The sequence below is a fragment of the Oncorhynchus tshawytscha genome, linkage group LG04 (assembly GCF_018296145.1).
Source record: "Oncorhynchus tshawytscha isolate Ot180627B linkage group LG04, Otsh_v2.0, whole genome shotgun sequence".
Lineage (NCBI taxonomy): Eukaryota > Metazoa > Chordata > Actinopteri > Salmoniformes > Salmonidae > Oncorhynchus > Oncorhynchus tshawytscha.
The window spans coordinates 275114-293434 of record NC_056432.1 but is presented as its reverse complement, the minus strand read 5'-3'; the positions used below and the strand labels follow the sequence as shown (position 1 = coordinate 293434).

The window sequence follows — 18321 nt, the reverse complement described above, 5'->3', positions numbered from 1 at the left end:
TACCTCAAAACTACCTTAACCAGTGCTCCTGCACATTGGCTAACCGGGCTGTGTCCCGCCACCCACCAATTCAATTCAATTCAAGGAGCTTTATTGGCATGGGAAACATATGTTAACATAGCCAAAGCAAGTGAGGTAGATAATATTCAAAGTGAAATAAACAATATAAAACCATCCGCCAACACCTCTTTATGCTACTGCTACTCTCTGTCCATCATATATGCGTAGGCACTGTATATAGCTTCGCTACTGTATATAGCCTGTCTTTTTACTGTTGTTTTATTTTTTTACCTACCTATTGTTCACCTAATAACTTTTTTGCACTGTTGGTTAGAGCCTGTAAGTAAGCATTTCACTGTAACCTGTTGTATTCGGCGCACGTGACAAATAAACTTTGATTTGATTTGTTTCAAGTCAGACTACAGTATCATTTTAACAATTTAATTTCTTTCACTAGAGCAGTTGTCACCAACGGGTCGACCGTGATCGACTTGTCGATCGCCAACCATTTCCATAAAAAACTGTTCCTATAGAATCTGTGGAATGAACTGAAAACTGCTGTTCACAAATGCTCTCCATCCAACCTCACTGAGCTCGAGCTGTTTTGCAAGGAGGAATGGGAAAAAATTTCATTCTCTCGATGTGCAAAACTGATAGAGACATACCCCAAGCGACTTACAGCTTTAATCGCAGCAAAAGTTGGCGCTACAAAGTATTAACTTAAGGGGGCTGAATAATTTTGCACGCCCAATTTTTCAGTTTTTGATTTGTTAAAAAAGTTTGAAATATCCAATAAATGTCGTTCCACTTCATGATTGTGTCCCACTTGTTGTTGATTCTTCACAAAAAAATACAGTTTTATATCTTTATGTTTGAAGCCTGAAATGTGGCAAAAGGTCGCAAAGTTCAAGGGGGCCGAATACTTTCGCAAGGTACTGTATTTGTGACTATTCCCCTCCAGATGGGATGTGAATAGTCTAAAGGTTATTCCTGCAGGGTGAACACCAGGACACAATCATTCTGCAAGCTAAGGCCCTTTCAGGAATGTAATGTGATCTTATGACTGTGGTCCTGACTCCTGATTCTCCTTCAGTCACCATAACTCATAACCCTAACCTCATCGTAAAGGGAGAAAACAACAGCTATCAGAGATATTCAGTAAGTGTATATATGATGTTGTCCTTTCTTCAGAGCATTGCATCTGTATGTGTTTATAGCAACAACCCTGAAAAGCAGCAGAATGCTGACATGTTTCAGCTTGCTTACTTGAGAATCTAGCATGCATCAGTCTTCTGAAACACTGGCTGGTTCATTTACTTCCCACTGGTCTGCATTTCCCCTCCTCCTTCTGGTATGATGCCCCATACGGCTTAGCTCAGCCATGCATAGAAGCTTAACTATGACAAACACACACAAACTTTGAACAAGGGAGAGCTCGGATTGTTGTTTTGAAAGTCTCTGAAAAAGTGTTCTGTTGAAAAAGTTTGGTTACTGGCTACCTTTTGAATTTGGATCCTGCAATGCAGTTAGCCTCAGTTGCTGGGACCGCTACTATCTGTCCAAGGATCATGCCAACCAAAGGTCTGAAGAGCTGCTGGGCGTAGCAGCTAGCCTAACTGCAACTACAGTAGTTATCAAGCTAGCCAGGTTTCCTTGACAGCTTGAACAGAGCGCGTGACGCAGTTAGCCATTGTGGCTGAGACCATGGATTGTACCAGGCTTGTGGCTGTCTAAATCCCTGCTGTTTGTTTTAATCTGTCCTGGGACCTACCCTGTCTGGAACTGCGTGGCGTACCAGCGTTAGCCTACATTGCTACCATGGCATCCAAAGCCAGAGGCGTGAGTAATGGAGAGGACAGTGTTTCTTTATCACAGGTGAAGGATATTTTAAACAAACAAAAAGGGTTCTACAAACAGTTGTTACAACAGGATATAACTTTAACAGCTTTGTCCAAATACTGATGGACTCAACAAAATAATGGACGATCTGGCTTGAGAGGCCCTTAAAAACAGTTTGCACTGCTCAGAAGGAAAGGGGGATGTCCTGAAATAGAAATTCCCCAAGATGACAACAAACTGGAAGTCCACATGAGATGATATCAGCACTGTCTGTGAATCATTATTACAGATGACTGGGAAAACAGACTTTCTAGAGGGACAATCCATGAGAAATAGTATTGTTGTGGATGACATACCAGTCTTCACATGAACTGGGCAGAGTCTGACGAGAAAGTGAGAAAAATCTTTTCTGAAAAGCTGCAGATGGATAATACAAAGATTGAGGCGGAGCGCACCGACTTGTCTGAAATACCTGTAACCAACCTAGGTGACAGACCCAGGCCGATGGTGGTCAAGTTCCTGAGGTTTAAGGAGAAGATGACTGTTTTGCAGAGAGCCAAGAAATTCAGAGGAACCAACATTTTCCTCAATTAGGACTTTTCTGAAGCATTTCCCAGCCATGAAAGCTTAAGTTGGTAGGTAGGTCTTACCTAATATGGTAGGGGCTATAGACATACAGTGGGTAGTTGAGTAGGTAGGTCTTACCTAAGATGGTAGGGGCCATACACATACAGTCATACTGGGTGACATAGTCAATCTGGTAGTCAGAGTTGATGGGGTAGTAGTCAGCCAGCTTCAGCATCTTCTTGAAGGCATCATAGATGAAGATGAAGGAGATGAGGCAGGAGAAGCCCTCCTCTGTGAATCGGGTGAAGTACTGAACCATGTAGCTGGCATCAGTAGCAACAAGCAGCAGACAAAAGAATGCAGACCACAGACCAATCCACAGCCGGAACTCCAGATAGTCAAAGTCATTGTCTCTGGAGGAAAAAGGAGAAAGAGAGGAATAGAGAGAGGAGAGGGAATCACCATGGTTAGTTACTGTAACAACAGCAACCATGACCATAATTCAACCATGGTTAGTTAGAACTCCAGATAGTCAAGTCATTGTAAATGGTTAGTTAGAACTCTAGGTAGTCAAAGTAATTGTACATGGTTAGTTAGAACTCTAGGTATTCAAAGTCATTGTACATGGTTAGTTAGAACTCCAGATAGTCAAGTCATTGTACATGGTTAGTTAGAACTCCAGATAGTCAAGTCATTGTACATGGTAAGTTAGAACTCCAGATAGTCAAGTCATTGTAAATGGTTAGTTAGAACTCTAGGTAGTCAAAGTAATTGTACATGGTTAGTTAGAAGTCTAGGTAGTCAAAGTCATTGTACATGGTTAGTGAGAACTCCAGATAGTCAAGTCAATATACATGGTTAGTTAGAACTCTAGGTATTCAAAGTCATTGTACATGGTTAGATAGAACTCCAGATAGTCAAGTCATTGTACATGGTTAGTGAGAACTCCAGATAGTCAAGTCATTGTACATAGTTAGTTAGAACTCTAGGTAGTCAAAGTCATTGTACATGGTTAGTTAGAACTCTAGGTATTCAAAGTCATTGTACATGGTTAGATAGAACTCCAGATAGTCAAGTCATTGTACATGGTTAGTTAGAACTCCAGATAGTCAAGTCATTGTACATGGTTAGATAGAACTCCAGATAGTCAAGTCATTGTACATGGTTAGTTAGAACTCCAGATAGTCAAGTCATTGTACATGGTTAGTTAGAACTCTAGGTATTCAAAGTAATTGTACATGGTTAGTTAGAACTCCAGATAGTCAAGTCATTGTACATGGTTAGTTAGAACTCTAGGTATTCAAAGTCACTGCACATGGTTAGTTAGAACTCTAGATAGTCAAAGTAATTGTACATGGTTAGTTAGAACTCTAGGTAGTCAAAGTAATTGTACATGGTTAGTTAGAACTCCAGATAGTCAAGTCATTGTACATGGTGAGTTAGAACTCTAGATAGTCAAAATCATTGTACATGGTGAGTTAGAACTCCAGATAGTCAAGTCATTGTACATGGTTAGTTAGAACTCTAGGTATTCAAAGTAATTGTACATGGTTAGTTAGAACTCCAGATAGTCAAGTCATTGTACATGGTTAGTTAGAACTCTAGGTATTCAAAGTCATTGCATGGTTAGTTAGAACTCTAGGTATTCAAAGTAATTGTACATGGTTAGTTAGAACTCTAGGTAGTCAAAGTCATTGTACATGGTTAGTTAGAACTCTAGGTATTCAAAGTCACTGTACATGGTTAGTTAGAACTCCAGATAGTCAAGTCATTGTACATGGTTAGTTAGAACTCTAGGTATTCAAAGTCACTGCACATGGTTAGTTAGAACTCTAGATAGTCAAAGTAATTGTACATGGTTAGTTAGAACTCCAGATAGTCAAAGTCATTGTACATGGTTAGTTAGAACTCTAGGTAGTCAAAGTAATTGTACATGGTTAGTTAGAAGTCTAGGTAGTCAAAGTCATTGTACATGGTAAGTTAGAACTCTAGGTAGTCAAAGTCATTGTACATGGTTAGTTAGAACTCTAGATAGTCAAAGTCATTGTACATGGTTAGTTAGAACTCTAGGTAGTCCAAGTCATTGCACATGGTTAGTTAGAACTCCAGATAGTCAGGTCATTGTACATGGTTAGTTAGAACTCCAGATAGTCAAGGTCATTGTACATGATTAGTTAGAATTCCAGATAGTCAACTCATTGTACATGGTTAGTTAGAACTCCAGATAGTCAAGTCATTGTACATGGTTAGTTAGAATTCCAGATAGTCAACGTAATTGTACATGGTCCGTTAGAACTCTAGATAGTCAAAGTAATTGTACATGGTTAGTTAGAACTCTAGGTAGTCAAAATCATTGTACATGGTGAGTTAGAACTCCAGATAGTTAAGTCATTGTGTATGATTAGTTAGAACTCTACGTAGTCAAAGTAATTGTACATGGTTAGTTAGAACTCCAGATAGTCAGGTCATTGTACATGGTTAGTTAGAACTCCAGATAGTCAAGTCATTGTACATGGTTAGTTAGAACTCCAGATAGTCAAGTCATTGTACATGGTAAGTTAGAACTCCAGATAGTCAAGTCATTGTACATGGTTAGTTAGAACTCTAGGTAGTCAAAGTCATTGTACATGGTTAGATAGAACTCCAGATAGTCAAGTCATTGTACATGGTTAGTTAGAACTCTAGGTAGTCAAAGTCATTGTACATGGTTAGTTAGAACTCCAGATAGTCAAGTCATTGTACATGGTTAGTTAGAACTCTAGGTAGTCAAGTCATTGTACATGGTTAGTTAGAATTCCAGATAGTCAGAGTCATTGTACATGGTTAGCTGGAACTCCAGATAGTCAAGTCATTGTACATGGTTAGTGAGAACTCCAGATAGTCAAGTCATTGTACATGGTTAGTTAGAACTCTAGGTATTCAAAGTAATTGTACATGGTTAGTTAGAACTCCAGATAGTCAGGTCATTGTACATGGTTATTTAGAACTCCAGATAGTCAAGTCAATGTAAATGGTTAGTTAGAACTCTAGGTAGTCAAAGTCATTGTACATGGTTAGTTAGAACTCTAGGTAGTCAAAGTAATTGTACATGGTTAGTTAGAACTCTAGGTAGTCAAAGTCATTGTACATGGTTAGTTAGAACTCTAGGTAGTCAAAGTCATTGTACATGGTTAGTTAGAACTCTAGATAGTCAAAGTCATTGTAAATGGTTAGTTAGAACTCTAGATAGTCAAAGTCATTGTACATGGTTAGTTAGAACACTAGGTAGTCAAGTCATTGTAAATGGTTAGTTAGAACTCTAGATAGTCAAAGTAATTGTACATGGTTAGTTAGAACTCTAGATAGTCAAAGTCATTGTATATGGTTAGTTAGAACACTTGGTAGTCAAGTCATTGTAAATGGTTAGTTAGAACTCTAGATAGTCAAAGTCATTGTACATGGTTAGTTAGAACGCTAGGTGGTCAAAGTCATTGTACATGGTTAGTTAGAACTCCAGATAGTCAAGTCATTGTACATGGTTAGTTAGAACTCCAGATAGTCAGGTAATTGTACATGGTTGGTTAGAATTCCAGATAGTCAAAGTCATTGAACATGATTAGTTAGAATTCCAGATAGTCAAAGTCATTGTACATGGTTAGTTAGAACTCCAGATAGTCAAGTCATTGTACATGGTTAGTGAGAACTCCAGATAGTCAAGTCATTGTACATGGTTAGTTAGAACTCTAGGTATTCAAAGTCATTGTACATGGTTAGTTAGAACTCCAGGTAGTCAAAGTCATTGTACATGGTTAGTGAGAACTCCAGATAGTCAAGTCATTGTACATGGTTAGATAGAACGCTAGGTAGTCAAAGTCATTGTACATGGTTAGTTAGAACTCCAGATAGTCAAGTCATTGTACATGGTTAGTTAGAACTCTAGGTATTCAAAGTCATTGTACATGGTTAGTTAGAACTCCAGGTAGTCAAAGTCATTGTACATGGTTAGTGAGAACTCCAGATAGTCAAGTCATTGTACATGGTTAGATAGAACGCTAGGTAGTCAAAGTCATTGTACATGGTTAGTTAGAACTCTAGGTAGTCAAAGTAATTGTACATGGTTAGTTAGAACTCCAGATAGTCAAGTCAATGTAAATGGTTAGTTAGAACTCTAGGTAGTCAAAGTAATTGTACATGGTTAGTTAGAACTCTAGGTAGTCAAAGTAATTGTACATGGTTAGTTAGAACTCCAGATAGTCAGGTCATTGTACATGGTTAGTTAGAACGCTAGGTAGTCAAAGTCATTGTACATGGTTAGTTAGAACTCTAGGTAGTCAAAGTAATTGTACATGGTTAGTTAGAACTCTAGTTAGTCAAAGTCATTGTACATGGTTAGTTAGAACTCTAGGTAGTCAAAGTCATTGTACATGGTTAGTTAGAACTCCAGATAGTCAGGTAATTGTACATGGTTGGTTAGAATTCCAGATAGTCAAAGTCATTGAACATGATTAGTTAGAATTCCAGATAGTCAAAGTCATTGTACATGGTTAGTTAGAACTCCAGATAGTCAAGTCATTGTACATGGTTAGTGAGAACTCCAGATAGTCAAGTCATTGTACATAGTTAGTTAGAACTCCAGGTAGTCAAAGTCATTGTACATGGTTAGTTAGAACTCCAGATAGTCAAGTCATTGTACATGGTTAGTGAGAACTCCAGATAGTCAAGTCATTGTACATGGTTAGTTAGAACTCTAGGTATTCAAAGTCATTGTACATGGTTAGTGAGAACTCCAGATAGTCAAGTCAATGTAAATGGTTAGTTAGAACTCCAGGTAGTCAAAGTCATTGTACATGGTTAGTGAGAACTCCAGATAGTCAAGTCATTGTACATAGTTAGTTAGAACTCCAGGTAGTCAAAGTCATTGTACATGGTTATTTAGAACTCCAGATAGTCAAGTCAATGTAAATGGTTAGTTAGAACTCTAGGTAGTCAAAGTAATTGTACATGGTTAGTTAGAACTCTAGGTAGTCAAAGTAATTGTACATGGTTAGTTAGAACTCCAGATAGTCACGTCATTGTACATGGTTATTTAGAACTCCAGATAGTCAAGTCATTGTGCATGGTTAGTTGGAACTCTAGGTAGTCAAAGTAATTGTACATGGTTAGTTAGAACTCCAGATAGTCAAGTCATTGTACATGGTTAGTTAGAACTCTAGGTAGTCAAAGTAATTGTACATGGTTAGTTAGAACTATAGGTAGTCAAAGTCATTGTACATGGTTATTTAGAACTCCAGATAGTCAGGTCATTGTACATGGTTATTTAGAACTCCAGATAGTCAAGTCAATGTAAATGGTTAGTTAGAACTCCAGGTAGTCAAAGTAATTGTACATGGTTAGTTAGAACTCTAGTTAGTCAGTCATTGTACATGGTTAGTTAGAACTCTAGGTAGTCAAAGTCATTGTACATGGTTAGTTAGAACTCTAGGTAGTCAAAGTAATTGTACATGGTTAGTTAGAACTCTATGTAGTCAAAGTCATTGTACATGGTTAGTTAGAACTATAGGTAGTCAAAGTCATTGTACATGGTTAGTTAGAACTCCAGATAGTCAAAGTCATTGAACATGATTAGTTAGAATTCCAGATAGTCAAAGTCATTGTACATGGTTAGTTGGAACTCCAGATAGTCAAGTCATTGTACATGGTTAGTGAGAACTCCAGATAGTCAAGTCATTGTACATAGTTAGTTAGAACTCCAGGTAGTCAAAGTCATTGTACATGGTTAGTTAGAACTCCAGATAGTCAGGTCATTGTACATGGTTAGTGAGAACTCCAGATAGTCAAGTCATTGTACATGGTTAGTTAGAACTCTAGATAGTCAAGTCAATGTAAATGGTTAGTTAGAACTCCAGGTAGTCAAAGTCATTGTACATGGTTAGTTAGAACTCCAGGTAGTCAAAGTCATTGTACATGGTTAGTGAGAACTCCAGATAGTCAAGTCATTGTACATAGTTAGTTAGAACTCCAGGTAGTCAAAGTCATTGTACATGGTTATTTAGAACTCCAGATAGTCAAAGTCATTGTACATAGTTAGTTAGAACTCCAGATAGTCAAGTCAATGTAAATGGTTAGTTAGAACTCCAGATAGTCAGGTCATTGTACATGGTTAGTTAGAACGCTAGGTAGTCAAAGTCATTGTACATGGTTAGTTAGAACTCTAGGTAGTCAAAGTAGTTGTACATGGTTAGTTAGAACTCTATGTAGTCAAGTCATTGTACATGGTTAGTTAGAACTCCAGATAGTCACGTCATTGTACATGGTTATTTAGAACTCCAGATAGTCAAGTCATTGTGCATGGTTAGTTGAACTCTAGGTAGTCAAAGTAGTTGTACATGGTTAGTTAGAACTCTAGTAGTCAAAGTAATTGTACATAGTTAGTTAGAACTCCAGGTAGTCAAAGTCATTGTACATGGTTATTTAGAACTCCAGATAGTAAAGTCAATGTAAATGGTTAGTTAGAACTCCAGGTAGTCAAAGTCATTGTACATGGTTAGTTAGAACTCCAGGTAGTCAAAGTAATTGTACATGGTTAGTTAGAACTCTAGGTAGTCAAAGTAATTGTACATGGTTAGTTAGAACTATAGGTAGTCAAAGTCATTGTACATGGTTAGTTAGAACTCTAGGTAGTCAAAGTAATTGTACATGGTTAGTTAGAACTCCAGATAGTCAAGTCATTGTAAATGGTTAGTTTAGAACTCCAGATAGTCAAGTCAATGTAAATGGTTAGTTAGAACTCCAGGTAGTCAAAGTCATTGTACATGGTTTCGTGAGAACTCCAGATAGTCAAGTCATTGTACATAGTTAGTTAGAACTCCAGGTAGTCAAAGTCATTGTACATGGTTAGTTAGAACTCCAGATAGTCAAGTCATTGTACATGGTTATTTAGAACTCCAGATAGTCAAGTCAATGTAAATGGTGTTAGTTAGAACTCTAGGTAGTCAAAGTAGTTGTACATGGTTAGTTAGAACTCTAGGTAGTCAAAGTCATTGTACATGGTTAGTTAGAACTCTAGGTAGTCAAAGTCATTGTACATGGTTAGTTAGAACTCCAGATAGTCAGGTCATTGTACATGGTTATTTAGAACTCCAGATAGTCAAGTCAATGTAAATGGTTAGTTAGAACTCTAGGTAGTCAAAGTAGTTGTACATGGTTAGTTAGAACTCTAGGTAGTCAAAGTAATTGTACATGGTTAGTTAGAACTATAGGTAGTCAAAGTCATTGTACATGGTTAGTTAGAACTCTTGGTAGTCAAGTCATTGTACATGGTTAGTGAGAACTCCAGATAGTCAAGTCATTGTACATGGTTAGTTAGAACTCTAGGTATTCAAAGTAATTGTACATGGTTAGTTAGAACTATAGGTAGTCAAAGTCATTGTACATGGCTAGTTAGAACTCTTGGTAGTCAAGTCATTGTACATGGTTAGTTAGAACTCCAGATAGTCAAGTCATTGTACATGGTTAGTGAGAACTCCAGATAGTCAAGGTCATTGTACATGGTTAGTTAGAACTCTAGGTAGTCAAAGTCATTGTACATGGTTAGTTAGAACTCCAGATAGTCAAGTCATTGTACATGGTTAGTGAGAACTCCAGATAGTCAAGTCAATGTAAATGGTTAGTTAGAACTCCAGGTAGTCAAAGTCATTGTACATGGTTAGTTAGAACTCCAGGTAGTCAAAGTCATTGTACATGGTTAGTGAGAACTCCAGGTAGTCAAAGTCATTGTACATGGTTAGTGAGAACTCCAGATAGTCAAGTCATTGTACATAGTTAGTTAGAACTCCAGGTAGTCAAAGTAATTGTACATGGTTATTTAGAACTCCAGATAGTCAAGTCAATGTAAATGGTTAGTTAGAACTCTAGGTAGTCAAAGTTTGTACATGGTTAGTTAGAACTCTAGGTAGTCAAAGTCATTGTACATGGTTAGTTAACACTCCAGATAGTCAAGTCATTGTACATGGTTAGTTAGAACTCTAGGTAGTCAAAGTCATTGTACATGGTTAGTTAGAACTCTAGGTAGTCAAAGTAATTGTACATGGTTAGTTAGAACTCTAGATAGTCAAAGTCATTGTACATGGTTAGTTAGAACTCTAGGTAGTCAAAGTCATTGTACATGGTTAGTTAGAACTCCAGATAGTCAAGTCATTGTACATGGTTAGTTAGAACTTCCAGATAGTCAAAGTCATTGAACATGATTAGTTAGAACTCCAGATAGTCAAAGTCATTGTACATGGTTAGTTAGATAGTCAAGTCATTGTACATGGTTAGTTAGAACTCCAGATAGTCAAGTCATTGTACATGGTTAGTTAGAACTCTAGGTAGTCAAAGTCATTGTACATGGTTAGATAGAACTCCAGATAGTCAAGTCATTGTACATGGTTAGTTAGAACTCCAGATAGTCAAGTCATTGTACATGGTTAGTTAGAACTCCAGATAGTTAGGTCATTGTGTATGATTAGATAGAACTCTACGTAGTCAAAGTAATTGTACATGGTTAGTTAGAACTCCAGATAGTCAGGTCATTGTACATGGTTAGTTAGAACTCTAGGTAGTCAAGTCATTGTACATGGTTAGTTAGAACTCTAGGTAGTCAAAGTCATTGTACATGGTTAGTTAGAACTCTAGATAGTCAAAGTAATTGTACATGGTTAGTTAGAACTCTAGATAGTCAAAGTCATTGTACATGGTTAGTTAGAACTCCAGATAGTCAGGTAATTGTACATGGTTGGTTAGAATTCCAGATAGTCAAAGTCATTGAACATGATTAGTTAGAATTCCAGATAGTCAAAGTCATTGTACATGGTTAGCTGGAACTCCAGATAGTCAAGTCATTGTACATGGTTAGTGAGAACTCCAGATAGTCAAGTCATTGTACATGGTTAGTTAGAACTCTAGGTATTCAAAGTCATTGTACATGGTTAGTTAGAACTCCAGATAGTCAAGTCATTGTACATGGTTAGTTAGAACTCCAGGTAGTCAAAGTCATTGTACATGGTTAGTTAGAACTCTAGATAGTCAAGTCAATGTAAATGGTTAGTTAGAACTCCAGGTAGTCAAAGTCATTGTACATGGTTAGTTAGAACTCCAGGTAGTCAAAGTCATTGTACATGGTTAGTTAGAACTCCAGATAGTCAAGTCATTGTACATGGTTAGTTAGAACTCCAGATAGTCAGGTCATTGTACATGGTTAGTTAGAACTCTAGGTAGTCAAAGTAATTGTACATGGTTAGTTAGAACTCTAGGTAGTCAAAGTAATTGTACATGGTTAGTTAGAACTCTAGGTAGTCAAAGTAATTGTACATGGTTAGTTAGAACTCCAGATAGTCAGGTCATTGTACATGGTTATTTAGAACTCCAGATAGTCAAGTCAATGTAAATGGTTAGTTAGAACTCCAGATAGTCAAGTCATTGCACATGGTTAGTTAGAACTCTAGGTAGTCAAAGTCATTGTACATGGTTAGTTAGAACTCCAGGTAGTCAAAGTCATTGTACATGGTTAGTGAGAACTCCAGGTAGTCAAAGTCATTGTACATGGTTAGTTAGAACTCCAGATAGTCAAGTCATTGTACATGGTTAGTTAGAACTCCAGATAGTCAGGTCATTGTACATGGTTAGTTAGAACTCCAGATAGTCAAGTCATTGTACATGGTTAGTTAGAACTCCAGATAGTCAAGTCATTGTACATGGTAAGTTAGAACTCCAGATAGTCAAGTCATTGTACATGGTTAGTTAGAACTCTAGGTATTCAAAGTAATTGTACATGGTTAGTTAGAACAATAGTCAACTCATTGTACATGGTTAGTTAGAACTCCAGATAGTCAGGTCATTGTACATGGTTATTTAGAACTCCAGATAGTCAAGTCAATGTAAATGGTTAGTTAGAACTCCAGGTAGTCAAAGTATTGTACATGGTTAGTGAGAACTCCAGATAGTCAAGTCATTGTACATAGTTAGTTAGAACTCAAGTCAAAGTCATTGTACATGGTTAGTTAGAACTCCAGATAGTCAAGTAGTCATGGTTATTTAGAACTCAGATAGTCAAGTCAATGTAAATGGTTAGTTAGAACTCTAGGTAGTCAAAGTCATTGTACATGGTTAGTTAGAACTCTAGTAGTCAAAGTCATTGTACATGGTTAGATAGAACTCCAGATAGTCAAGTCATTGTACATGGTTATTTAGAACTCCAGATAGTCAAGTCAATGTAAATGGTTAGTTAGAACTCTAGGTAGTCAAAGTAATTGTACATGGTTAGTTAGAACTCTAGGTAGTCAAAGTAATTGTACATGGTTAGTTAGAACTCCAGATAGTCACGTCATTGTACATGGTTATTTAGAACTCCAGATAGTCAAGTCATTGTGCATGGTTAGTTGGAACTCTAGGTAGTCAAAGTAGTTGTACATGGTTAGTTAGAACTCTATGTAGTCAAAGTCATTGCACATGGTTAGTTAGAACTCCAGATAGTCAAGTCATTGTACATGGTTAGTTAGAACTCTAGGTAGTCAAAGTAATTGTACATGGTTAGTTAGAACTCCAGATAGTCAAGTCATTGTACATGGTTAGTTAGAACTCTAGGTAGTCAAAGTAATTGTACATGGTTAGTTAGAACTCTAGGTAGTCAAAGTCATTGTACATGGTTAGTTAGAACTCTAGGTAGTCAAAGTAATTGTACATGGTTAGTTAGAACTCCAGATAGTCAGGTCATTGTACATGGTTATTTAGAACTCCAGATAGTCAAGTCATTGTAAATGGTTAGTTAGAACTCCAGGTAGTCAAAGTCATTGTACATGGTTAGTTAGAACTCCAGATAGTGAAGTCATTGTACATGGTTAGTTAGAACTCTAGATAGTCAAAGTCATTGTACATGGTTAGTTAGAACTCCAGATAGTCAGGTCATTGTACATGGTTATTTAGAACTCCAGATAGTCAAGTCAATGTAAATGGTTAGTTAGAACTCTAGGTAGTCAAAGTAGTTGTACATGGTTAGTTAGAACTCCAGATAGTCAAGTCATTGTACATGGTTAGTTAGAACTCCAGATAGTCAGGTCATTGTACATGGTTATTTAGAACTCCAGATAGTCAAGTCATTGTACATGGTTAGTTAGAACTCCAGATAGTCAGGTCATTGTACATGGTTAGTTAGAACTCCAGATAGTCAAGTCAATGTAAATGGTTAGTTAGAACTCTAGGTAGTCAAAGTATTGTACATGGTTAGTTAGAACTCTAGGTAGGCAAAGTCATTGTACATGGTTAGTTAGAACTCTAGGTAGTCAAAGTCAATGTACATGGTTAGTTAGAACTCCAGATAGTCAAGTCATTGTACATGGTTAGTGAGAACTCCAGATAGTCAAGTCAATGTAAATGGTTAGTTAGAACTCTAGGTAGTCAAAGTAATTGTACATGGTTAGTTAGAACTCTAGGTAGTCAAAGTCATTGTACATGGTTAGTTAGAACTCTAGGTAGTCAAAGTCATTGTACATGGTTAGTTAGAACTCTAGGTAGTCAAAGTCATTGTACATGGTTAGTTAGAACTCCAGATAGTCAAAGTCATTGTACATGGTTAGTTAGAACTCTATGTAGTCAAAGTCATTGAACATGATTAGTTAGAATTCCAGATAGTCAAAGTCATTGTACATGGTTAGCTGGAACTCCAGATAGTCAAGTCATTGTACATGGTTAGTTAGAACTCTAGGTAGTCAAGTCATTGTACATGGTTAGTTAGAACTCTATGTAGTCAAAGTCATTGCACATGGTTAGTTAGAACTCCAGATAGTCAAGTCATTGTACATGGTTAGTTAGAACTCTAGGTAGTCAAAGTAATTGTACATGGTTAGTTAGAACTATAGGTAGTCAAAGTCATTGTACATGGTTAGTTAGAACTCCAGATAGTCAAGTCATTGTACATGGTTAGTTAGAACTCTAGGTAGTCAAAGTAATTGTACATGGTTAGTTAGAACTCTAGGTAGTCAAAGTCATTGTACATGGTTAGTTAGAACTCTAGGTAGTCAAAGTCATTGTACATGGTTAGTTAGAACTCTAGGTAGTCAAAGTCATTGTACATGGTTAGTTAGAACTCTAGGTAGTCAAAGTCATTGTACATGGTTAGTTAGAACTCTAGGTAGTCAAAGTCATTGTACATGGTTAGTTGAACTCTAGTTATTCAAAGTCATTGGTTAGTTAGAACTCCAGATAGTCAAGTCATTGTACATGGTTATTTAGAACTCCAGATAGTCAAGTCATTGTAAATGGTTAGTTAGAACTCTAGGTAGTCAAAGTCATTGTACATGGTTAGTTAGAACTCCAGATAGTCAAGTCATTGTACATGGTTAGTTAGAACTCTAGATAGTCAAAGTCATTGTACATGGTTAGTTAGAACTCTAGATAGTCAAAGTCATTGTACATGGTTAGTTAGAACTCAGATAGTCAAGTCATTGTAAATGGTTAGTTAGAACTCTAGGTAGTCAAAGTAATTGTACATGGTTAGTTAGAACTCTAGGTAGTCAAAGTAATTGTACATGGTTAGTTAGAACTCTAGGTAGTCAAAGTCATTGTACATGGTTAGTTAGAACTCCAGATAGTCAAGTCATTGTAAATGGTTAGTTAGAACTCTAGGTAGTCAAAGTAATTGTACATGGTAGTTAGAACTTAGGTAGTCATCATTGTACATGGTTAGTTAGAACTCAAGATAGTCATCATTGTACATGGTTAGTGAGAACTCCAGATAGTCAAGTCATTGTACATGGTTAGTTAGAACTCTAGGTAGTCAAAGTAATTGTACATGGTTAGTTAGAACTCCAGATAGTCAAAGTCATTGTACATGGTTAGTTAGAACTCTAGGTATTCAAAGTCATTGTACATGGTTAGTTAGAATACCAGATAGTCAACTCATTGTACATGGTTAATTAGAACTCAGATAGTCAGGTCATTGTACATGGTTATTTAGAACTCCAGATAGTCAAGTCATTGTACATGGTTAGTTAGAACTCTAGGTAGTCAAAGTCATTGTACATGGTTAGTTAGAACTCCAGATAGTCAAGTCATTGTACATGGTTAGTTAGAACAAAAAGTAATTGTACATGGTTAGTTAGAACTCTAGGTAGTCAAAGTCATTGTACATGGTTAGTTAGAACTCCAGATAGTCAAGTCATTGTACATGGTTAGTTAGAACTCTAGGTAGTCAAAGTCATTGTACATGGTTAGTTAGAACTCTAGGTAGTCAAAGTCATTGTACATGGTTAGTTAGAACTCTAGATAGTCAAAGTCATTGTACATGGTTAGTTAGAACTCTAGATAGTCAAAGTCATTGTACATGGTTAGTTAGAACTCCAGATAGTCAAGTCATTGTACATGGTTAGTTAGAACTCCAGATAGTCAAGTCATTGTACATGGTAAGTTAGAACTCCAGATAGTCAAGTCATTGTAAATGGTTAGTTAGAACTCTAGGTATTCAAAGTCATTGTACATGGTTAGATAGAACTCCAGATAGTCAAGTCATTGTACATGGTTAGTTAGAACTCCAGATAGTCAAGTCATTGTACATGGTAAGTTAGAACTCTAGGTAGTCAAAGTCATTGTACATGGTTAGTTAGAACTCTAGATAGTCAAAGTCATTGTACATGGTTAGTTAGAACTCTAGGTAGTCAAAGTCATTGTACATGGTTAGTTAGAACTCCAGATAGTCAGGTCATTGTACATGGTTAGTTAGAATTCCAGATAGTCAAGGTCATTGTACATGATTAGTTAGAATTCCAGATAGTCAACTCATTGTACATGGTTAGTTAGAACTCCAGATAGTCAAGTCATTGTACATGGTTAGTGAGAACTCCAGATAGTCAAGTCATTGTACATGGTTAGTTAGAACTCTAGGTATTCAAAGTAATTGTACTTGGTTAGTTAGAACTCCAGATAGTCAGGTCATTGTACATGGTTAGTTAGAACTCCAGATAGTCAAAGTCATTGAACATGATTAGTTAGAATTCCAGATAGTCAAAGTCATTGTACATGGTTAGTTAGAACTCCAGATAGTCAAGTCATTGTACATGGTTAGTTAGAACTCCAGATAGTCAAGTCATTGTACATGGTAAGTTAGAACTCCAGATAGTCAGGTCATTGTACATGGTTAGTTAGAACTCCAGATAGTCAAGTCATTGTACATGGTTAGTAAGAACTCCAGATAGTCAAGTCATTGTACATGGTTAGTTAGAACTCTAGGTAGTCAAAGTAATTGTACATGGTTAGTTAGAACTCTAGGTAGTCAAAGTCATTGTACATGGTTAGTTAGAACTCCAGATAGTCAAGTCATTGTACATGGTTAGTTAGAACTCCAGATAGTCAAAGTCATTGTACATGGTTAGTTAGAACTCCAGATAGTCAAGTCATTGTACATGGTTAGTTAGAACTCCAGATAGTCAAGTCATTGTACATGGTTAGTTAGAACTCTAGGTAGTCAAAGTCATTGTACATGGTTAGTTAGAACTCTAGGTAGTCAAAGTCATTGTACATGGTTAGTTAGAACTCTAGGTAGTCAAAGTCATTGTACATGGTTAGTTAGAACTCTAGGTAGTCAAAGTCATTGTACATGGTTAGTTAGAACTCTAGGTAGTCAAAGTCATTGTACATGGTTAGCTAGAACTCCAGATAGTCAAGTCATTGTAAATGGTTAGTTAGAACAAGGTAGTCAAAGTCATTGTACATGGTTAGTTAGAACTCCAGATAGTCAAGTCATTGTACATGGTTAGTTAGAACTCCAGATAGTCAAGTCATTGTAATGGTTAGTTAGAACTCTAGGTATTCAAAGTACTTGGTTAGTTAGAACTCCAGATAGTCAACTCATTGTACATGGTTAGTTAGAACTCCAGATAGTCAGGTCATTGTACATGGTTAGAACTCAGATAGTCAAGTCATTGTAAATGGTTAGTTAGAACTCTAGGTAGTCAAAGTCATTGTACATGGTTAGTTAGAACTCCAGATAGTCAAGTCATTGTACATGGTTAGTTAGAACTCTAGGTAGTCAAAGTCATTGTACATGGTTAGTTAGAACTCTAGGTAGTCAAAGTCATTGTACATGGTTAGTTAGAACTCCAGATAGTCAAGTCATTGTACATGGTTAGTTAGAACTCTAGGTAGTCAAAGTAATTGTACATGGTTAGTTAGAACTCTAGGTAGTCAAAGTCATTGTACATGGTTAGTTAGAACTCTAGGTAGTCAAAGTCATTGTACATGGTTAGTTAGAACTCCAGATAGTCAAGTCATTGTAAATGGTTAGTTAGAACTCTAGGTAGTCAAAGTAATTGTACATGGTTAGTTAGAACTCTAGGTAGTCAAAGTCATTGTACATGGTTAGTTAGAACTCTAGGTAGTCAAAGTCATTGTACATGGTTAGTTAGAACTCTAGGTAGTCAAAGTCATTGTACATGGTTAGTTAGAACTCCAGATAGTCAAGTCATTGTACATGGTTAGTGAGAACTCCAGATAGTCAAGTCATTGTACATGGTTAGTTAGAACTCTAGGTATTCAAAGTAATTGTACATGGTTAGTTAGAACTCCAGATAGTCAAGTCATTGTACATGGTTAGTTAGAACTCTAGGTAGTCAAAGTAATTGTACATGGTTAGTTAGAACTACCAGATAGTCAACTCATTGTACATGGTTAATTAGAACTCCAGATAGTCAGGTCATTGTACATGGTTATTAGAACTCCAGATAGTCAAGTCATTGTACATGGTTAGTTAGAACTCTAGGTAGTCAAAGTAGTTGTACATGGTTAGTTAGAACTCCAGATAGTCAAGTCATTGTACATGGTTAGTTAGAACTCTAGGTATTCAAAGTAATTGTACATGGTTAGTTAGAACTCTAGGTAGTCAAAGTCATTGTACATGGTTAGTTAGAA

General features: G+C 36.7%; 1 protein-coding gene across 5 annotated transcripts in view; it reads right to left on the bottom strand.

The window, feature by feature from the left end:
* slc4a4a (solute carrier family 4 member 4a) overlaps positions 1–18321 on the bottom strand; it is a 309472-nt gene that overhangs the window by 75259 nt on the left and 215892 nt on the right. For all 5 annotated transcript variants that reach the window (XM_042320203.1, XM_042320201.1, XM_042320199.1 and 2 more), the window contains one exon: positions 2545–2819. In XM_042320203.1, coding sequence (XP_042176137.1) covers positions 2545–2819 — 275 coding nt within the window. The remainder of the gene's footprint in view (positions 1–2544; positions 2820–18321) is intronic.